The sequence below is a fragment of the Lepidochelys olivacea genome (assembly GCF_965140295.1).
Source record: "Lepidochelys olivacea isolate rLepOli2 genome assembly, chromosome: 14".
NCBI classification, from domain to species: Eukaryota; Metazoa; Chordata; order Testudines; family Cheloniidae; genus Lepidochelys; species Lepidochelys olivacea.
Window position 1 is genome coordinate 35,995,704 of NC_140424.1, and position 21,410 is coordinate 36,017,113.

The 21,410-nt window shown below is 53.4% G+C and overlaps 1 protein-coding gene and 1 long non-coding RNA gene across 11 annotated transcripts in view; one reads left to right on the forward strand and one right to left on the reverse strand.

Moving 5' to 3' along the window:
* LOC311530554 (uncharacterized protein) overlaps positions 1–11,710 on the forward strand; it is a 37,486-nt gene extending 25,776 nt beyond the window's left edge. For 3 of the 10 annotated variants that reach the window (XM_084647316.1, XM_084647315.1, XM_084647313.1), the window contains 3 exons: positions 4,196–4,316; positions 7,312–7,419; positions 8,256–11,710. In XM_084647316.1, coding sequence (XP_084503442.1) covers positions 4,196–4,316; positions 7,312–7,419; positions 8,256–9,745 — 1,719 coding nt within the window. In that variant the 3' untranslated portion in view covers positions 9,746–11,710. Of the gene's footprint in view, positions 1–99; positions 304–4,195; positions 4,317–7,311; positions 7,420–8,255 lie in introns of those variants that run through there. The other 7 variants (XM_084647318.1, XM_084647319.1, XM_084647317.1 and 4 more) reach the window with 7 other exon arrangements.
* Positions 11,532–16,921, reverse strand: LOC311530673. The gene is made up of 4 exons (XR_014714060.1): positions 16,067–16,921; positions 15,265–15,408; positions 12,029–12,148; positions 11,532–11,616 (listed from the first exon to the last, which is right to left on the reverse strand). It is a non-coding gene; the product is annotated as an uncharacterized lncRNA (long non-coding RNA).
* Positions 16,922–21,410: the final 4,489 nt, after the last annotated feature.

Here is a 21,410-nt window from a genome sequence, read left to right on the forward strand (position 1 = left end):
CGGAGTCTGTCTCGGCAGCCTCTAGAGGGCTCTGGCTCGGGGAGGGGAGGCTGCGCCCTGTGTTTCCACCGGCCCGGATACCGGGGTTTGGTTTCCGGAGCGAGACAGGGTGACTGGTAGTGGCGGCGGGCGCCAGCTCCATTGTGACCCGAGATCCCAGACTGAGCCGCTGCTGCGGAGCGTCTGAAACCTGCATTAACCCCGCTCTGGGCCCAGCCGGGGCGACTTTCTGCGGTGGGTGGAACCAGCCCCTGGGGCAGCCCCGGGCTCCGCCGACACCAGCCCCTGAGCCGGAGCCTGCAGGTGAGGGGAGAGACCCGGGGGAAGGGCCGGGGCCGGGCAGGAAAGTGACTCTGCACCGACGGCCCCTCCTCGCCCCAGCTCTGCTCCCGGGGGGCGGGGGTCTGCGAGTCCCGGAGCTGCTGCCCCCCCCGACCCCCCCCGGCTCTGCCCCCCCCCCGGCTCTGCCCCCCTGAGCGCCGGCAGGAGCCGAGCCAGCGCCGGGAGAGCGACCGCCCCAGGACCGGGCCAAGGACCGAGTCTCCCAGCCCGAGGGGAGGGGAGAGGGGGCAGGAGGGAGACAGGGGCAGAGGCTGGCAGGGGCAGCAGGGGCAATCAGTGGGGAGGGAGGTTATTATGGGCTCCCAAAGGGGCCCAGTGTTGCGCCCAGTCTCTGGGTGACGAGTCTTGCCAGTGACGCCTGGTTAGAGGATTCCCCTTTGGGGGGTTCCCCCAGGTCTCGAACCAGTGCTGGGGGTTCCCCACATCTCCCCAAACAAAGGGGGGTGGGGATGAGCCCAGAGCACCTCTGGGGACCAGGGTATTGCAGGGAGTCAGAGGCCACTGAGGAGGGGACAGCCCGTAGCGCCCTAGGTAACGTGTGGGGAGTCTGGGGTAATTGGGGCAGCAGGTTGTTTTGGGTGTAGGGGGATCCTGAGGCAGGCTAGGGTGGGCCTTGTAGGAATCTGGGGAGGGCTGTAGGGAAGTTGGGGCAGCCCCCCCCCCATTTTATCCCTTCCTCCACCAGCCTCCCTAATTCTGTCCAGTCACCTTTCAGTCGCTCCCCCACCTTCTGTCCCCATGGCCAGGTTATAGACCCTCCTATTCAGCCCCCTGCTTGTTATCACCCTCCCGCAGGCTGCTGTTGGGTTCGGAGGGAGCAGAGAGCCCCCCCCGGCTGCCTAACCCAGCACCATACAACACCCCCACACACACACATGCCACTTCTGCCGGGGAGCAGGGCAGGACCGAACTGCCAGTCATGAAAGTGTCACACTGGGAAGCCCCGGGAGCCAAACCTGCCCAGACCCATTTACTGCAGCATTCCTGGGCAGATTCACTTTCTCATGAATAAGGTGAGGAGCAGAGAGAGAGGAAAAGCCAGTTCTGCCTGGTCCCTGCGCTGTTCTGCCTGTGCTCAAGGGGAATCCCACAAAACAGGCGGCTTCTTGGGTTCTGCTCTTTTCTAACACATGGGTAAGAGACTCTGTTCCTGGCAGGGTTTAAAATGTTTGGGTGGCTTTAGTGCTGATGGGAGAGGCCGGGTCTGCTAAAGTGACACAGGGGGCTCGTCTACACTTGAAGCGCTGCAGCGGGGCAGCTGCTCAGGGCGTCTGGTGAAGATGCTCTAAGCTGACGGGAGAGAGCTGTCCCGTCAGCATAATAAAACCATCTCCACAAGAGGCAGTAGCTATGCTGGCAGGAAAAGCTCTCCCACCCAGATAGCGCTGTCCACACCGGAGCTTAGGGCAGTGTAATTTACATTGTTCAAGGGGCATGGCTTATTCACCCCCCCACAACCGAGCGACATATGTTACACCGACATAACCTGTCGTGTAGACAAGCCCTCAGCGTTTTCCCAGCAAGGCAGAGCCCATAGGTCCTGGAACAATTTGTACAGTGGGGGTGCTGAAAGCCATTAAACAAAACTGTAAACCCTTTAAATGATGGAAATGACTTCAAACCAAGCACCCCCAGCACCCCTAGTTTCAGCACCTATGACAGAGCCTAGTGCAGAGGTGGGCAAACTACGGGCCACATCCGGCCCGCGGGACCGTCCTGCCCTGCCGCTGAGCTCCCCCTGAGCTGTAAGCTCCTGCTGCTCTGAGCAGCATGGTAAGGGGAAGGGGGGGGGGGGGTTGGATAAGGGACAGGGGGTCCCAGAGGCAGTCAGGGGACAGGGAGCGGTTGGATAGGGGGTGGGGTCCTGGGGAGCAGTTGGGGGTGGGGGTGTGAATAGGGGTCAGGGCAGTCAGGGGACAGGAAGCAGGGGGCAGTTAGATAGGCATGGAAGTCCCAGGGGGCCTGTCAGGGGGCGGGGGTATAGATAAGGGTCGGGGAAATCAAGGGACAGGGAGCAGGGGGGTTGGATAGGGGATGGGGTCCCAGGGGGCGGTTAGGGGCGGGGGGTCCCGGGAGGGGGCGGTCATGGGACAAGGAGTGGGTGGGGGGGTTGGATGGGTCGGAGGTTCTGAGGGGGACAGTCAGGGAGCGGGAAGTGGGAGGGGGCAGGTAGGGGGCCGCGGCCATGCTGTTTGGGGAGGCATAGCCTTCCCTACCCGGCCCTTCATACAGTTTCGCAACCTCGATGTAGCCCTCGGGCCAAAAAGTTTGCCCACCCCGGCCTAGTGTCTGTCTGCAAGGAAAAAGCCTAGGGGGCGAAGTGGACTCAAGTGCCTTCTGAAACCTCCCCAGTCGCCCTTCTCAGCCTGACCGGCTGCAGCATAATGGCCCCGTTTCGCTCCAGATCCTCCCAGCCCTCCTGGGGCATGGAGCAAGTTCTGTTCAGCTCAGTGAGGGTATTTTTAGCTTGCTGCTGGAGGAGGAAAAGGACAGTAAATGCACCAGGGGAAGGAAGGGAGGAAAGGGCATGACAAGCCTGCTGCGACTTGTGTGACTCCGGGTCTGAATTTTGGGAACGGGCCTGTTGGGGAGGTTGTAGACATTAACCTGTCAAAGGAATAAACCCTGGAATACCTGGGACTCGGCCCTTTCCTCTGTATGGCAGGGAGCTCTCAGGGTAAATCCACACTTAAATACTACAGTGACACCACTGCAGCTCCACCGCTGTAGGGCTTCCGTGTAGATGCTCACTACAGCAATGGGAGGGGTTCTCCCGTCACTGTAGCTAATCCACATCCATGGACCTAACGCTGTCTAGGTTAGGTTAGCTTGGCTTCACTACATCTCTCAAGGGTGTGTATTTTTCACACCTCTGACCAACATAGTTAGACTGATGTAAGTTTTCAGTTTAGACCAGCCCTGAGGGTCCCAAACACGGGACTGATCAGCAGCTACGGAGCTGGGGCGGCCAAAGAGAGGAAAGTGCAGGGTGAGGCAGCGTGGTGTTGGCTGATTTGCAAGGGAGGTGTGTCTGCAATGAACAGGGACAAAGGGCCACCGTCTAGGCCCGAGCGAAAGGACCGGCTCTGTTCATGCAAAGGCCGCGGCAGATTCATCCCCTGGTATACCTGCATGAAGCCAGGCCTGTTCTCTGAGGGACGTTGTCACGGTGTTACCATCTCCAAATGCCCCCTCATGGCACGGCCCTGCAGGCACCCCACCATCTGGTTCCCCTTCTCAGATTCCACCGCATGTTCTCCTGTATCCAATATTACCCCTACCCTTTATTATCCCACACGGTACAAAATAGCCCCAAACACAGTCCATTCCCCCCAGTACACACAACTCCTTCGACGCAGTTGAACGACACACCTCATACCCCGCTCCCTGCTCAGGCATCTCTCACCTGCCCCTCCTGCCTCTTTCAGCCTCTTCTCAGCTGTCTCTCACCTGCCCCTTCCCTGAGTCTTTCTCCCTGTTCCTAGAAAGAGCCAGCAAACCTTTCTAATTCTCTGCAGCTTCCCCCCTGCACCTCAGCAGGGCTCTTCCTTGGGAGCCCTTCTTTGCGAGCAGATGTCCTGCTCCCGGGTCTCTACAGATTAGCCCCAATGGGACACACCTGTGCTGCTAGGGTGACCAGATAGCAAGAGTAAAAAATTGGGACTCATTTTTTCAGGGAGCAGGGAGGGTAGCTGCGTATATAAGACAAAGCCCCTGCTATCGGGAGGTCTGGCCACTCCTGGTATAGGGGTGCTGGATCCACTTCTTTTCCAAGGAGCCAGACACTCGGTGACAGGTGCAACATATGGGAGATGGGCCGCTGGTACTGAGCAGGGGGCGTTTGTCGTTACAGTCACTGGTGACGTTAGAGGAGGTGACTTTCACCATGGAGCCCTGGGTGATGCTGGATCCGCGGCAGAGAGCCCTGTACCGGGACGTCATGCAGGAAAGCTATGAGACCCTGATGTCCCTGGGTGAGGAACTCTTTTCATCTCTCCCTTCTCTTCTCTCCAACTTAAATCCACTCCTTCCCACCCACCCGCCCTGCTTTCCCCTCTCCATGAAGATGGGACAGAGCGGAGAAGAAAGGCAGGGAGCTGCAGCCTAGGAAGCCAGATATGAGGGAGCAGGTGTCATTCCTGTGTGGCTAGAAAGCCCCACGGGAATCCTTGATACTGACTGAGTATTAAACGTTTCATGAATCCTAAGCAAATTGCCACAGAGAACTATGCTTTGCCGATAGTGAAGAGAAGACTGAGGAGCTGTCGTAGGATTAAGGAGCAGCAGGGGCTGGATAAGTGGAAAGGACACAGGGCTAGAGGTGGTCAACTGTTCTCAAACCAGATGTTTTTTGTTAGGAAGAGACGGCTTCTCCCCGCCTCCGAAAATAATTTTTTTCCCTCAAAGAATTGTCAGTTTTTTGGTTGGGGGGGGCATTTTTTTTTTGGATACTTGTTTTCCTGAAATTTTGATCAAAACCATTATCAACAGGTTTTTTTTGTTTCCCAAGAAATGGAATTTTGGGGGGAAATGAACAATTTCCATACACATTTTGGGAGAAAATTGAATTTTTTAAAAATTATGGGACACTGAGATGAAAACAACTTTGCAATTTTTTGCCTGAATATCAATTTATTTGTTCATTTTTCAACCCGCTCTCTCCATGGGAGCTGGAGGCTGTGGAAGGACGGGTCTGATGCCGGGGCAAGGGGATACTGGGGAGAGGCAGAGGGAACCAGACAACGGCCAAAACCGTGGAGCAAGGATGGGGCTGAGGACAGAGGCCACAAGTCCAGAGTGCAGTGGGAGGAGGACGCGGAGGGAACGGTGTCCTGGACTCTCCATTCAGGGAAGGCCTGGGGGGAAATGTGGTCCGGGCTGTGGCAGTGGAGAATGCAATGAGGATGTGTTTGGGGGGATAGGCCAGGCCAGGAGCTGGTTGCTAGCTCGGCTAGTGGAGAGGGGGGAAGTTGGGCTGGATGGAGGCAGAGCACAGAAGCCCAGAACCTCAAAGGTATTTAGGAGCTGGGATGGAGGGAGTGGGGAGATGGAGAAATCATCTATAATGGAGGGGAACAGAGGCCTGCCTGAAAGGGGAGGCGCCAGAGGAAAGAGATTGTGGCGTGGGATAAGAAGGGCTGTCAGGCAGGAGGCGATGGGGATTGAAAGGAGGAATCCGAAGAAACTGAGGTGGTGAACTGAAGATCTGAGGCAAAGTAAAGATACTTTCAGTTTCCCAGTTCAGTAACCAGGAGGAACGGGCTGCATGGTGTCTGTCAGGGCCCCAAACTGCCCAGGCTAATGCATGAGAATTCAGGCACCCTGCATGGTCCCAGACATGCTAACATTGGTTGTAGGTGCTTGGACCCCACTCCCATCACAAACAGCTCTGGGTTGGCTCTCCCAGCTTTTGCAGGAGAGCATCATTAGCTCAGTTTTTTTTTACAGAGGAGGCCTGGGGTAAAATAAGTGGAAGAACCAGGAATTAAACCTGGGTCTCCTTACTGACCACATTGCTGCTCCTTGGCTGCTGCGAACGGTCCGTAATACAGCCCTGTGAACAGCAGCAAACTGAAATCTGAGTCATTTATAGATTTAGTGCAAAATCTGCTTTATTTATTGATAGTCTACACGCTCTAGGCCAGGGGGAAGGAAGGTGTCCACGGAGTCAGAGGACAAAAGGGGAGGGTGGCTCGGCCTAGCTCAGAGCAGGATGACACAGTCAAGGCCTTTGGTCTACACCAGAGAATGAAGCCATTCGAGCTGAACAGCTGTAATCCCAAGGATCTCAGCTGTCTACTGGCTTACTGAACCACTGCAGGTTTGTCCTGCATTCACCTCCCAAACGGCAGTGCCCTCTGGGTAGCCTCTCCGACAGCTGGAGAGTCCACGGACGTTGCTGTTATTTTTGTTACTTGGAGTGACCCCAGCCAAGATTGGGGTTCTGTAGTACTTCGCCTCACCTTCAAACCTAGCTGGTGGGGATGCCTGCCCTGAAGAGTTTGTACTTCAAATAGATAAAGGGTGGGAGGGAAAACAGAGGCAGTGACTCGCCCGAGGTCACCCAGGAATAGAATCTGGGCATCCCGACTGCCAGCCCAGCGCAGTGTCCATAGGACCAGCTGTGGTTCAGCCGCAGGACTAGTCGGACAGTTCTGCCTAGCTTACCTTCCCTGCAGCACTAACATCATGGCGGGGCGTTGATCAGTGTTCACATCGCCCTCCCCGTCAGTACCCGGCCCGGGGAAGCTAATGATCCAACCAACGGGCACAATTTGGTGATGAACCCTGGTCACATGCCCCCTAAGGCATGTCGCGCATACGCTAAGAAGACTAATGCAGGTCAGACTTCAGCCCTGGAAAGTCCTTACTCACATAGCCCAGGTCATAACTGTACCCAGCACGTTTGCAAGCGGACCCAGGGCGTGCTACAAGCATGCGGGGAGGTTGAAACGGCTTTTAGCATGGTAAATTTCTCTGGTGCAGTCAAGGCCGCTGATTGGACAGAACAGCAACATGTATGGTCTTCTTTTAGGGCTGGGCAGGCTATAAAGACCAGAGGATAGGCCAGAGGACAGGAGGTTTGGAGGAGACGGACAGAGAGGAACGACAGTAAGCGAGTGTAGAAGAAGAAGGCATAGACTTGAAGGCTGTGAGCTTGGAGTCAGTAGAGTTAAGGGGAGAAAGAGACCAGAGGAGTTAGGGAAGTTGTGAGTGGCAGGGGCAGGAGGATGAACTGGGGGACAGGAAAATGAGATGAGGCCTGGATCGGAAAGAGAGAGGAGAACACATCACAGAGACCAGGCCAGGAGAGAGGGACTCAGCTGTTGAACAGCTGAGCCAGCGAAGAGCTGGGGAAGAAAAGAGATCCCCAGGACAAGGGGCAGCCAGAAAGGCAGAATCAGAGGGCAATGAGCTGGAGTAGAGACACCTAATGAACCCTGATATCACCTGTTTTTCCCCCACGAGCACTATTTCCGATTTCTAAACCCGACCTGATCTCCTGGATGGAACGAGGGGAGGAGCCATCCGCCCGGGATTTCCAGGGACGGGAGAGCCCCCGCGGAGCCCACGCAGGTGAGCAACCGGGTGAATCAGACTCCCCCGGCCCATCCACCTGGGTCAACGGGGCACAAACAACAGAGCCGCTGGAATTCCCGTGAGCTCCCTGCTTCTGCCTCCTCCCACCCGGGTCAGGTTTGTAGCCCGCAGCAGACGTTGTGGCTATAGCTGGTTGGAATTTGCTCATTAACTTTTTTTTTTTTTTTTTTAAGAGGGAGGACCAAAAAAAGGAGCGTTTTCACCAAAACATACATTTTTGCAGGAAATCTTCATTTTGGTCAAAATTTCCACTTTTTCATCCCAAAACTGGAAAATCAAAATAATCTGCCTTTCTTAAAAAAACTGTTTTGCAATAAAATGGTTGGTCGGTTGGTTGATTTATGAAAACTGAACATTTTTAGAGACAGCTCAAAGTTTTAAACTGCAGATGGTTTTTCGAAAACTGAAAATTGAGGGAAAGGGATTTCAGACTAGCTGTCCCGGTGGGTCCCTTTTTAGCCTTAAATTCTGTGACTTTCCTGACTTCATGTTCTTACAGTGACATCTTTGGTGTGGGAAATTAAACAACATTAAAATTAAAAAGCATTTAAAAAAAAATTCTCACAAATCATAATTGTTGCTTTTCAACTAACTCCAGATGTGTATTTGTGGCAGACGTCAGTCATGGTTCCCCAACCGTCCTGGTTCATACCTGGCAGCAGCTCCCTTCCCTGGAGTCTTCAGATGGGATGTGAAGGCAGAATAAACCCCTTCCTCTCTCTTCTTTGGGGAAATCTGGGTTCCTTTCCCCCCCCACCCCACCCCTGTGCAGGGAGTGACTCATGCCTGGACTCTCTCTCCCTTTATCCCAGCAGCTGATGGTTTGGTGAGCGACAACGAGGAGGAGGAAGAGGAGGAGGAAGAGGAGGAAGGCTCAGAGGAGCTGGAACCACGCACGTCTCAGAACCCTGAGTGGGAAAAGAGCCCTGCCGGCTCCGATGAACAAAAGAAAGCCCAGCCAGGGAAGAAGCATGACAAAGCCACGCAGCGCGGTCCAGGCCTGAGGAAGCCGAAGGGCACCGCGGCCCAGACTCGCTGCGGCGACTGCAGGAAGAGTTCCAAGTGTGGGGCGGCTGGGGGCCGGCAGCGTAAGGGCAAGCCGACCGAGGAGCGCGCCAAACCCTTCTGCTGCCAGGACTGCGGCAAGGGCTTCACCTGGGCCTCGCACCTGGAGCGGCACCGGCGCATCCACACCGGCGAGCGCCCCTTCCGCTGCCCCGAGTGCGGGGAAAGCTACAGCCAGAGCTCCCACCTGCTGCAGCACCGCCGCACCCACACCAGCGACCGGCCCCATAAGTGCGGCGACTGCGGGAAGCGCTTTGCCCAGCCTGACGAGCTGGCCGCCCACCAGCAGGGCCACGCGGCGGACAAACCCCACAAGTGCAGCCACTGCGGCAAGGGCTTCGTCTGGGCCTCCCACCTGGAGCGGCACCGGCGTATCCACACCGGCGAAAAGCCCTTCAAATGCCCCGAGTGCGGGGAGGCCTTCAGCCAGAGCTCCCACCTGGCAAAGCACCGGCGCAGCCATACAGGCGAGCGCCCCTACCGCTGCCCGCACTGCGGGAAAAGTTTCTGTCAGAGCTCGGACCTGGCCCGCCACAAGCGGATCCACCTGGGCAAGAAACCCCTGCGCTGCGGTGACTGCGGGAAGTGCTTCCGGGCTGGCCCGGCCCTGGCCCGGCACCAGCGCTCCCACCGGCGGGAGAGAGCCCACCGCTGCGGCGACTGCGGCAAAGGCTTCGTCTGGGCCTCTCATCTGGAGCGGCACCGGCGGGTCCACACGGGCGAGCGCCCCTTCCCCTGCGCTAGCTGCGGGGAGCGCTTCGCCCAGAAGGCCCACCTGCTCCAGCACCGCAAGACCCACTCCCCCGACCGGCCTTACAAGTGCGGGGACTGCGGCAAGCGCTTCGGGGACAACGCCGCCTTCCTGGCCCACCAGCAGGGCCACGCAGCGGAGAAGAGCTACAAGTGCAGCGACTGCGGGAAGGGCTTCGCCTGGGTCTCCCACCTGGAGCGGCACCGGCGTATCCACACCGGAGAAAAGCCCTTCAAATGCCCCGAGTGCGGGGAATCCTTCAGCCAGAGTTCACATCTCACCAAGCACCAGCGCAGCCATCTGGGCAAGCGGCCCTACAAGTGTAGCGAGTGCGGGAGGGCCTTCGGCCTCACTCTTGACCTCATCATCCACCAGCGGACCCACATGGGCGGCAAACCCTATAAGTGCTCCCAGTGCAGGAAAGGATTCACTCGCCGGGCCAACCTCATCAAACACCAGAGGAGCCATGGGGAGGAGGAACCCTGAGGGGATGCACGGACTGGGCTGCAGGGTGGAGGGAGAGAAAGGGGGATAGGATAAACATGACAGTCGGAGGCTAAAAAGCGTGTGTGTGGTGGGGAATGGTATAAATGTGAGGCTCAGAAGCTAACAGGCTAGAGGAATGGTACAGATGTGAAACTTGGTGGCTAATGAGGTGGGGGAGCAGTATAAATGTGACACATGGAGGCTAATGAGGTGGGGGAGCAGTATAAATGTGACACATGGAGGCTAATGGGGTGGGGGAGCAGTATAAATGTGACACATGGAGGCTAATGGGGTGGGGGAGCAGTATAAATGTGATACATGGAGGCTAACAGTGGGGGAACAATATAAACGTGACACTCAGATGCAGTATAAATGACCCTTGGCGCAGCTGCCCTGGGATTCCCTGTGTCTCACAGTGGGGTTGCCAGTTTTGGTGGGATGTATTCCTGGAGGTTTCATCGCATGATGTAATCTTTAATTAAAAATTAATCTTTAATTCCTGGAGACTCCAGGACAATCTTGGAGGGGTGGCAACCGTAGTCCCTCGCAAGGTATTTCCAGATGTCTCAGAGCATGAGTGAATCTCCCATAGAGACAGAGACCCACCTGCGCCTGACCCTAGCTCAGAGCACAAGAGGCTAAGGGCCTGGGCTGACAGGTCTTTGCCTCAGTCTCTGTGCCATGGGGATGAATTCACACAGCATAATGGAGAAGAGCTGGTTTCTACGGCGCTTCCCAAGGAAGAGGGGAAAAGCCTTAGTAGGCAGATAATCCCACTTCAGCCACTCGGAGTGTTACATTTATACTGTAGCCCCAAACCCTGTTACCTATGAGTGTCACATTTATATTGTCACCCTCCCACCCACTGATCTCTGAGCGTCATCCTGGCACTGTCGCCTCCCATGCTGTTAACCTGTGAGCATCGCCGTCGCCCTCCCAGAGGCAGCAACAGGAACAGGGTAGGAAATTATTGCCTGTTCCCTGCAGTGATGCAAGATGCAGTCGGGGGGATACAGAACTGGGAGACTGCAGGGTTAGCTCATGCAGACCAGACAGCTGAGCCTGAGAACTGTGAACTCGTTGCACTGCGGACAGGCAAGAAATGTCAGAGGAAGCCATCCCTGAATTCTAAAGAGCTACAGATGAGTGACGGAGGTGGTGGTGGGGGCAGGCTGGCAGCGCCTCCTGATTTCTGAAAGGACGAGGCTGGGCAGAGATGAGAAGGAAGCTGAAGAAATCAACTGTCCTGGCCCGCCCCCAGTGACGGAGGGAGACAAAAAACCTGGCAGGCCAGCTAGTCATCTCCCCCCGCCCCCCCATTTGCTATGGGGTCCTGTGTAGGGATAATGGAGATTTAAACAGAGACTCTGCTGCATTCACACCCCTCCCTCTGCAACATACCCAAGATGGCCCAGACCCTCAAAGGTATTTATTCCTTTGGTATCAGTGGATTTTAGGAGCCTAAATGTCATTGAGGTTCTGGGCTAACATCCGCAGGGTGAGAAAAGCCTCCACCGGGATCGGAGCTGCAGATGCTGCTGTGACCTGCCCTTGCCTGTGAGAGCAGCTGCCAGCAGATGAGGGTTTCGTGCTGGGCAGGCAGCGGCCGCAGCAAGGCCATTTCTCCAGCAGAACTGAGCTCCTTGAGGACGGAATCCGTTCCTTTTGTCACCAGATCCCAGCGTGGCTCCCCAGAGGCCTGTCCTCTCCCAACCCCTGTAGGAACGTCCGTCTGACACTTCCGGGAGCTGGGATCTGTTTGCGGATGCGTTCTTGGTTATTTTTTTTTTTTTTTTGGAATGCGTCGTGCTGAGTTTAGTTCTCCACCACTGAGTCGTAGACGATGGTTTATTTGTGACTTTTCTTGCTTTCTGTTGGAGGCAAATAAAATAGAATGTAGTTTTACCAGCCTTAGCCTCCAGGATACTTGGCATGATTAGAAATACAGCACGATACTCATTGGAATAGAGTCTGTTTAATTTGAACAGGAGTGTTGTAGATCTAATAGGTACCATTAACTCAGGGCTGGTTCAGACAAACCCAGGACTTCTGTGGAATATTTATTTAGGATCTCCCGCAAGGGAGAGAGACTGCACTCTCTCTTCAGTTAAAGTTATCAACCAGGAGCCCATTAACAGGCCAAGCCTTTCATAAGTGACAAGCTATTTGAACTCCCCCAAGTACTAAACCTCACATCTTCTACTCCAAGTGCAGGGTTTCTTTGACCTCCCATTTGGAACTTAAGGATATAGTGACATGCATATTGGTTTTAGAAATCCTTACCAAAACAAGACACTCTACTGTACACGCTTCTCCTCTAGGGTGTTGTATGAGAGACCAAAGTCGCTTAGTGCCCAGCTGGAAGGCGCTCAGATACTTGGGAGATGAGCGCAATAGAAGAACCTATATAGAAAAGAACAGCTTTTGGGTGTCCACCTTGAGACTCCATAAAGGTGTCTAATTTTCTGAAGGGCAGGAGCTTGGCCCTTTCAGGCAGCTCATGCTGGGCACCCAAACTCCCTAAGCACCTCTGGAAATCTGTGGCCCAATTTTATTCTGACCACCAAATAAAAGGCCCAATTTTATTCAGTGGCCCAATTTTCAATCCCCTTCCCTTCCCTCCCCTTGCCTGCAAACTCCCAAAATTAAAATACCTGCAGTCTCAAAATTTTACGGCAAATGGGGGAAAAAATTACAGAAAATTTCAGAGGCCTGGCAGAGTTTCACTGGTTTAATGAAGGTCTTGTCTACGCACGGTTTTTATAGCAGCGTAATTATCATGGTTGGAGTGTGATTTTTCTAATGAACGAGTTGCACTAGTTTATTGATATAAAAGTACCTTATTCTGGTGTAACTTAGATAACAAGGCAGCTTACTTTGACCTAACTGTGGAAGTGTCTACACTTAAATTTCGCTCCCGTGGAAGTAACTGCCCCCTTACAATGATTCCATCTCCATGAGCAGCATAGAATCAAGGTTGATGTAGTTAGGTCAATGCAGTCTCAGTGTAGACACAGCATTGCTTACGTTGATTGTTACTGGCTTTCAGGACCCATCCCACAATGCCCCGTATTGACAGTACAGTTGATACAAGGGTTCCTAGTGATGACACGCACCAATACAAGGAGCAAAGTATAGACAAGTGATACAAGTGATCAAGTGATACAATTACTGTGGCAGCTGTATGGTGACGTAAGTAGTCAACTTAATTTTGTAGCGTAGACATGGTCTTATTCCCCTTCCCTCCATGTATAGCTATTCTTGTATAAGTACTTTTATACTGAGGTCAGGTCTATACTACAATGTTTTGGCAGCATAACTATGTTGGTCAGGGGTGTGACCAACAGCTGTGCTGACAGAAGAGCACTCCTATTGACGTGGCTAATGTCAGTGGGGGAGGTGGGGTTACTATGCCAAAAGAAAACCTGCTTCTGTTATCATATGCTGTGTCTACACTAGAGGGTCTGCTGGTATATCTGTACAGGCAAAGCATTTGTAGTGTAGACAAGGCCTGACATAACTTTGTCCACACCGGTATAGATAAAACGGTACAACTTTTGTATGTAAACAAGTGCTAAAGTTGACATTTTAAAGTGATTCAATTCAACCAATGCAGCTTTATGTATGGACACTCTGAAGTTGGTTTAAACCTGTTTTACAATGGTTTACCTTGCACTGGCAAATTTTCAGGTGCAAGCTGTGTTGATATAACCAGTTTTAAACCAAAGTAAGGTGGTTTACACCAATTCAGCAAATTTAGGTGTGGACACAAGTAAAACAAAGTTGACACAGGTTGATTTAATGTTGTAAGGTAGACCAGGTTTAAATTGGCTTTTAAACCAAATTCAAGTTAAACCAGTGCAACTTCTGCGTGTCGACATGATCTAAGAAATTAAGCATCTTTTAAAGGATTAAAAAGTCATGACACTGGCTCCTTCTTTGAAAGTGCTTGGAGCTCCGCTGTGGAGAAAATACGAGGTAAGCACAAATCATTACTGACTACATCTTTCCGCTGGGGTTCTGAAGGGGTGGAGGATAGGTAGGTGCACAGTGATCTGGAGCAGTAGAGGGAATTTCCTGGCTGTGGAACTCAGGAGATTCATGTTTGACTTTTCTGAGGTTCTTTAGCATGTTCAGAGGGGAGGCAGCCATGCCGTGAGGCCATGTGTCACTATCCTAGGTGACCTTTGGTACATAGAACTCGTGTTGTGCGTTTATAGTAAAATCCCCAACTCTCCAGCTTGCCAGTCCCATGTATTCAAAAACCATGAGTTGGGCCCCTGAAAGTCCAGGTGGCTTAAAAAAAACCCTTAAAAAAATTAATTCTGGATTCTCTATATTTGCTTTCTGAGCCTTTAGGGATTAACATGTTCAAGCTTTTCTCTGCAACACAGGGGACTGGATGATGACTTCTCTCTCTAAAAAATTATTGTGGAGAGTTTCACAGGACTCCAGGAGCTGGGGCTTTTAGACTGATCAAATATCACGAGACCAGTGATAAAGATGTTGGCAACTCTGGAATGTACTCCCCTAATTGCTGCAATTAGGGCCAGATTAAAAGTCGCCAGGGTCCTAGCCATGTCACCTGTGCCCTTCTCCACACTACTGCCGCACCCTACTTGGGATGCTGGCAGCAGAAGCTACCACTGCAAGAGCCAGCTGATGGAAAGCCTCTGCCTCGCCTCTTTCAGCAGCCTGAGTCTGCTGTTCCCTGCCTTCAGGCAAGTGGAGATCTCACCTGGGCTTGACTCAAAGGATTCTCTCTGTAGGGGCCCCTGCTGAGCCACAATGCAGGGCAGCAGCATCCAGGGGTCCAACCCAGAGCCCCCAATTTGGCAATAGCAGTACAGGGCTCCCCAGAGCAGTCAAGTTTCCGAGTTAAAAATGGGATGGATAAGGTAGCTCCCCCACCACCCCATCTCAGAGCAATTGTCTCAGCCTCTCTGCAGACTCAGGCAGACATCACCACAGGGGTTACACTCTGGTCACATTTTAGAGCTTAACCACCACAAAGGCTAGGAACCTTATTATTATAAAAAAACAACAACTAAGTACGGGAGTTAGGGCCAGTAGTGCCAAAGGGTAAAGTTTTCAGAAAGTACCTATGGGATTCAGGAGTGATATAGTTACATAAGAGCTTAAGTCTCACTGAAAGTCAATGAATCACCTTTGATGGTGGGACATAGCATCACAGAGCCACAGGATTTGATCTATGCCTTGCCTTGTAACCAGACCCGTAGGAGTGACCCTTTTAGTGTGCCAGACCCTTCAGGGGCAGGCCCCTAGCCCCAGGGGGTATGTTGACACTGCAAAGAAAAACCTGCAAAGGCAAGTCTCAGGGGCCAGGTCAATGGACTGAAATAACCATGTAGGTGTTCCCACCCAGGATCCAAGACCCTCACAGAGTCTGGGCCTGCAACCCAAGCCTGAACATCTACAGTGCTATTTTTAGCCCCACAGCCCAAGACCCAGGCTCTGAGACTCAGCACTGCAGGTCTGTCTTGGGAAGGTAGACGTACCCCAAGATGGCCTTCAGGCACCAGCGCTCCCTGTCTCTGTCCATGGCTCCCTGCAGCGAATCCAACCCAGCCAGATTTCTGCAGGAGGTTTGGATTGGGCCACTTCAGGGCTCTCAGGGATTATATCCAGAGTCACCAGACAGCCTTTGCAAAACAAGGTCACCATTGATTAGTCCCTGGGTGTACAGAATCAGAGACTCCCTACGCTAGCACAGCGAGAGGCAGAGTTCAGCCTGTCCAAGGCTCCCTTCAGCCACGCTGCCATCAAAGGCATCTTGTCTGGCTCTCACTCCCTTTGTCCTTGTATCCCAGCCACCTGCTCCCTTTGTTCTCCAGCTGGGGCCTTTGCTCCATTTCCCTGCCAAAGGGTGGGTGTGTGTGTGTGGGGGGGTAATCTCTTTCCTTTGGGGTGCTGGTTGCAAACATCCTGGCCATTGGGGTTCCCAGATCTTCCACTGATAGGTCGTCAGTTTCAGCCATTCCTTTCAGGACCCAGTCATGCCCACCCCCCCAACAGTTACGAACACCTTACAGCTCCTGCTCTGCCCTAAGAGCAGCTTTTAACCCATTTGCACTCACTAGGGAGCTATGCAGAGCACAGAGGGAAACTGAGTCGTGCATAGCGATCATAAAAATGTTACCAAAATCCCCACTTTGTCACATGCCAGCCTGGACCCCCAAAGGGTATTTAGCCACCTAGTTCCCAAAAGGAGCTACCTTTGAGGCTCCAGGTCAGCAGTGAGCAGAGCAACTCCTGAATACCTTTAAAAATCTGGGCCTAAGTCACTTTTGAAAATGGCACCTTTGAAAATGTCACCGTAGGTCTTAATCCGGTTCTGAGTCCGATGGAGATTATCTGACCTCCAGAGCTCACTGCAAGGCAGATGGTGTTCTTGTGTTAAAACGAGAGCTATAGAGAAGCACGCACATATTTTGAGTCAAATATCACATAGTACAGAAGCAGAGCCTGCTGCAAGCTGTCTGCAGCAGATAGCCCCGCTCCTTCACATGGCGTCTGCCTGCATCCTATGGCTGCTTTTGGCCCAGCTTCCCCAGGGCAGGTGGCTCTCTAAGACAGGCTGAGCTATCAAAGGGTTGATCACAGGCAGAGCTGAGCAGGCAGTTGTCACAGAGAAGCGTGGGCTTTAGCAGGCATCTTCTCCAGGTTTGCAGAGGTGCCCGCTGCTGAGCTGTCCATATCAGCATGACTTCCAGCAACATCTCTGTCACACAAAGCCCCGGCTGCAGCCACAGATGGATGCTGCTGGCTGAGTTTTATGTCCAAGCTCCCATCTGCCACCACCGAATAGACCATGGAGTTCTTAGCCAAGGCTGCTAAGTCGGTGCTGCAGGCTTCAAGCCAATCATCTTCCGAACAACCCCATTAAGCTAATGTTCTCCAGGGCTTCTGTCTTGTGGTAGAGAACTCCGGTCGCTGTGAGCACAGAGGCCCACCAGCCAACAACTAGCCAGAGCAAGCCATACTGTCTCATGCCATGTGGTCGGCTTTGGCAGTGTCCTACCTGAAGCTGGTTTATCTTTTCTTCTCTTTAGCTAAGAAGTGGTCTGTGGGGAGGGTGATTTTCTCCACTAAAGAGCTGGGGTTTGTGTTCCTTCAAAGAAACATTTTTTTCTGCAAAGTTAAAGCATTTCTGCAGCATCCTTCCCTGGTCAGGTTGTGGCATTGCTGTGGCACCCCAAAATCCACACACACACCCTAAAACACATTTGGTTCCTGTTCCACCCCACCCCCATTTTGGCTCCTGTCTCCCTTTCCCATTAGTCCCCCCCCCCCAAAATCATTTGGTTCACATCCCTCCTCCCCATATAATTTGGCTCCTGTTCTGTCTCCCCCCTCCCCACACACCCCGGAAATAATTTGGCTCTGAGGCCTCCCCTACTCACACCCCTTTGTTGTTGTTATAGATTGTAAGCCCCGCGGGGCAGGGACAATATTTTTGTTCTGTGTTTGTACAGCACCTGGCACAATGGTGTCCTACGCCATGGATGGGGCTCTTAGGTGCTACAGTGCATAATGGTAGCCCTGAGAGACCCCAACTGAGATCAGGCCCCCTGTGATTCCAGGGGCTGCACAGACACCATGTGAGAAGTCCCACCACCTTACAGGCAGGCAGATGATGGGCCAGCAAAACATACCCCCCCCCCCCAAGTTCTGCACCTGGGAAAGTTTTTTGGCTTTGCTAATTAGCTGCCCTAAGGGAGCCCTCCCCTCGCTGTACTAAGTGCTAGTCTACCAGTACTGGCATATAAGGCCCTCCCTTCCCAGGGGAACAGCCCCCTTCCCTGGCTGTCCTGCCACCCTCCCCCTCTTTCCTGCTCCACAACCAGAGCACAGACAGGGGGCTGGGAGGAGGTCAGGTCACTCCATCAGGCAGAGGTTGTGGGGGCATCACCCTCACACCCCTGCCATAGCAACCCATTGGCTCCAGTTCCCCTCTTCAAACACCCTACCAAAAATCATTCAGCACCAGCACCCCCCCTCACAAAAAAAAAATCATTGCCCCCCCCCCAACATCTCCCCCCTACTCTGACCTGGAAAGGAGGTGGCATTCAGGGCGCCCACAGCTGTGTAACAACAGGAGGGACGAGCTCTTGTCCATCAACATCCCCAGGGGTCTCTTTTCTCAGAGGTGGATAGAAGGGGGCTCTAGCCTCCCAGCTGCAGTGTTTCCAGTCAAAATGGAATTAGGATGAAATCTAGACACTGCATAAACATGGGACTAAACCTGCCCGATTCCTTTGCAGCTGAAATTCTCTTGCACACCTGGCTCCTTGTACCCACTTTTGCACAGCCCAACAGCAGCTATGCACAGCAGCTGGCAGGGGCTGGGCTCGGCAGCAAAGTGGGCATGTGGCGAGAGGGGTTGATGAGCAAAATTCGAGGCACTTTTGAAAATCCACTTATCTTATGCACAGCAAGGTTGCCCACTCTCCCCATTTTAAGAGTCTCGAGGTATGTGCCCAGCTCCTGGAAAATCTGTAGGAAAATCTTTTTAAGTAAGTTGCTAGCTTCTGTGATTGCAGAAAAAAGCTTGAGACCATGACCCACATGCATAACCCAAGGGCTCAGAGACCAGAAGGGGAAGAAAAAAATGTCTTTAAAACCCTGGGATTTTTAAAAATGGCATTCTTTCCTGCTTGTTTTGAATGCTTCCAGCTGGTGCTATGGAAGACAGACTCCCTATACTTACTCCCACCATTGGTGGCCTAGGGCATAGAGCACTGGACTGTGACTCTCAGAGGCCGATTAGGGGTTTGTGGGGCCCTGGGCCAGAACAAGTGGGGTCCCATCCCCCCCAGGGAAATGAGATTGGGGCACGGGGGCTTGCCCTGCTCCCTGGCAGGAACGGCGGGTGGGCGGAGAGCAGGTCAGGGTGATGTGGTTGCCCATTTTTCCAGGTGCCCCCCATTGGCTGGGGCCCCTGCGGATGGGCCCCGTTGGCCCAGTGGCTAATCCACTATTGGTGACTCTGGAGAGCTGGGGTCTATTGTTGGCTTTTCCCCAGGCCTGCTAGGTAACCTCCGGCAGGTTGCTCTGTTGTGCCTCGGTTTCCCCATGTGTACAAGAGGGATAATGATACTGTCATGGAGTCACAAGGTCTGGTCTACACTCCCGCCCCCCAACCATCACCAGTCTTTGGGGAGTGACCCCCTTCAGTGCCTAGGACCCAGAGGGCAGGCCCTCAGTCTCCAAGACGGAGTCTTAGGCAGTAGTGATCCCTGTCTCTCTCTACCCGCAAATCCAGCGGAGCCAGATTCTTGCGGGAGGCTTGTACGGCAGCCCTTCAGGGCACCAGGCTCTCAGAGAGTCCTGCAGAGATGCAAGCAGCCTTTCCTAAACAAGGGAACCATTTATTAGTCACCTGACACACCAGATCTGAAAGGCCTCGGGGCAGCAGAGAGAGGCAGAAATTATGCCAGTCCATCCTGGCCAAGCGAGTGCCATGAGCCAAGCTGTGATGGACTCCCTCCCTGTCTCCCCCTCCTCTTTGTCTGCCCAGCTCACAGTTCCTGTGTCCCTCCAAAAGGGCAACTCTTAGTCCAGTTCACATGTCCTGCCTGCTTGGATTTCCTGTTAGGCATTGATTGTTCAGTCCTTGGGGGTCTCACTTTGTCTTGCTGCATCCTCTGTTGATCTGGGTCTGTTTCAATCAGTTCCTCAGTGACCCAGTTATTCCCCCTAGACAGCGAGGTGCCACACACCCATCTCCCGCACTGTTCCAGGAGCAGCGTTAACCCTTTTGCACTCATGGGGTTGCAGTGCAGCGTACCAAGGGAAACTGAGGTATGCCTAGGATTCATAAAAATATTACAGAAAATTCCCACTGACGACCACCTTTGTAAAATGCTTTGAGATCTGCGGATGAGAAGCGCTAAGTAAGAGCTGGATATTATTGTTTGGGCTCTCACCACAGATGGATGCAGCAAAGACAAATACACTTCCTTCTGTCTTCCAACACTCCCCTTCCACCACACACACCCTCCCTCTCCCTCCTGTTCTTTATGAACGACTCCAGACACACTGAGTTTTGCTAAACTACATTCTACTTTATTACCCTCTAATCCAAAGCAAGGAAGTCAAAAGTTAAACCCGCGTCCCACCTCTCTGCCTGCAGCCCAACTACACCCCTGTGCCATTCCCAACCCATCTCTGTCCCGGTACCCACCTCCCCAAACAATAAACCAGCCTTTCAGGCTCTTCCCTGAGACAAACCGCTTGAGCGAGTGACAAAAGCCAATGATGTGGCCGGGAGAACCCGGTTCCAAGGAGTCACCTGCTGTGGTAACTAGGAGATGTAGTGTTAGCTCCTTGTCTGTCAGCAGCCACGCTCCCAGGAAGGAGGCGGATTCCGGCAGCTGAGCCGTCAGGGTTCCCGACTCCTTGTGGCCTCCTCACCGATGGACTCAGCCTGGTCTGGTTTCAGGGCCGGCCTGGCCTGTTGACTTCCCCAGCTTTCTTTTCTGACCAGCCTCTTCTTCTCAGGAACCCGCAGACACCTCCTTTCCCACACTGTTCCCTCCTCTTGGGGTATCATGCGTAGCCCTTTAGGATTCAGGGCAGCTTTCCCTGATACTCACAGGACATTTCCTGTCTGTCCCAGTTCAGCAAGTTCACAGTTCTCAGCTGGCTGGCTCTCAAGAGCAAACGCTGTCGTTTCCCAGCGCCCTTATCTTTGACCTTCACTCCCTCCTGACTGTCTGACATCACTGCAGAGCTCAGGCAGTAACTTCCTTCCCCAATTCGGTCTGTCTCTGTCTCTAGCTGTGAGCATCGCTACTTAACCAACTGGCCCCGAAAGGCCAGAGAGGATTTTTCCATTGACACCCACCCAGGGAAGCACAGTCAGACCCAGCGTTAGTGCAGCCAACGTAGAAAATATACTAGCTCAGCCTTTCTAACCAACCTTTGTCTAGCATGGGATGTGTCACGCCGAATCTGACGGGAGCAGTATGAATGAAATGCCCGGAGGCTCCGGAAAGGAAGGACAGTATAGACATGACACCCTGAAGCTAACGGAAGGGAGGGGGAACTGTATAAATGTGACCCCTCCCAGGCTAACACAAAGGCGGGGATCATATAAATGTGACACCCCAAAGCTAATGCTATTGACATCGGATTCCCTGGGTCCACAAAGGCTGTTCTAGGCCTCCCACAAAGGGGAGGGCCCATGGAAACCAGCTGCAGCGCTGCATGGTCCTGGGTGAATTCATCCCCCTGGAGCAGAAAGCAAGGCAGAGTCCTGAGCCTTGCCTTTCACATCCTGAAAGAGGGTCAGGACCCATGGAGCGGGGCTTGTGCATCTGTGGCTCTAGGGCCAAATTTCACATCTTTGTTGGGCATTGGGTCACTGGCCCCTCCTTTCAATGGCTCCTGGGGATCCCTGATCTGCCTATAACAAGGCAGATTCCCAGCCACAGAGGCCCTTCACTGCGCTTATTTCTCCAGGTGACTCCAGCAGCAGGGAGTCCCACTGGTGAACCGTGTGCTGCTCCAAAGCCATTCCTTTGCTCCAGGGACAGATCCCCCCGCCCTGCCACTCTCTCTCTCCTAACCTCTGCCCCATATCCCCTACGCCTGTCTGCTCTGAGGTCTCCCCCATTTCCTTCTGAGCCGGCAACAGCAC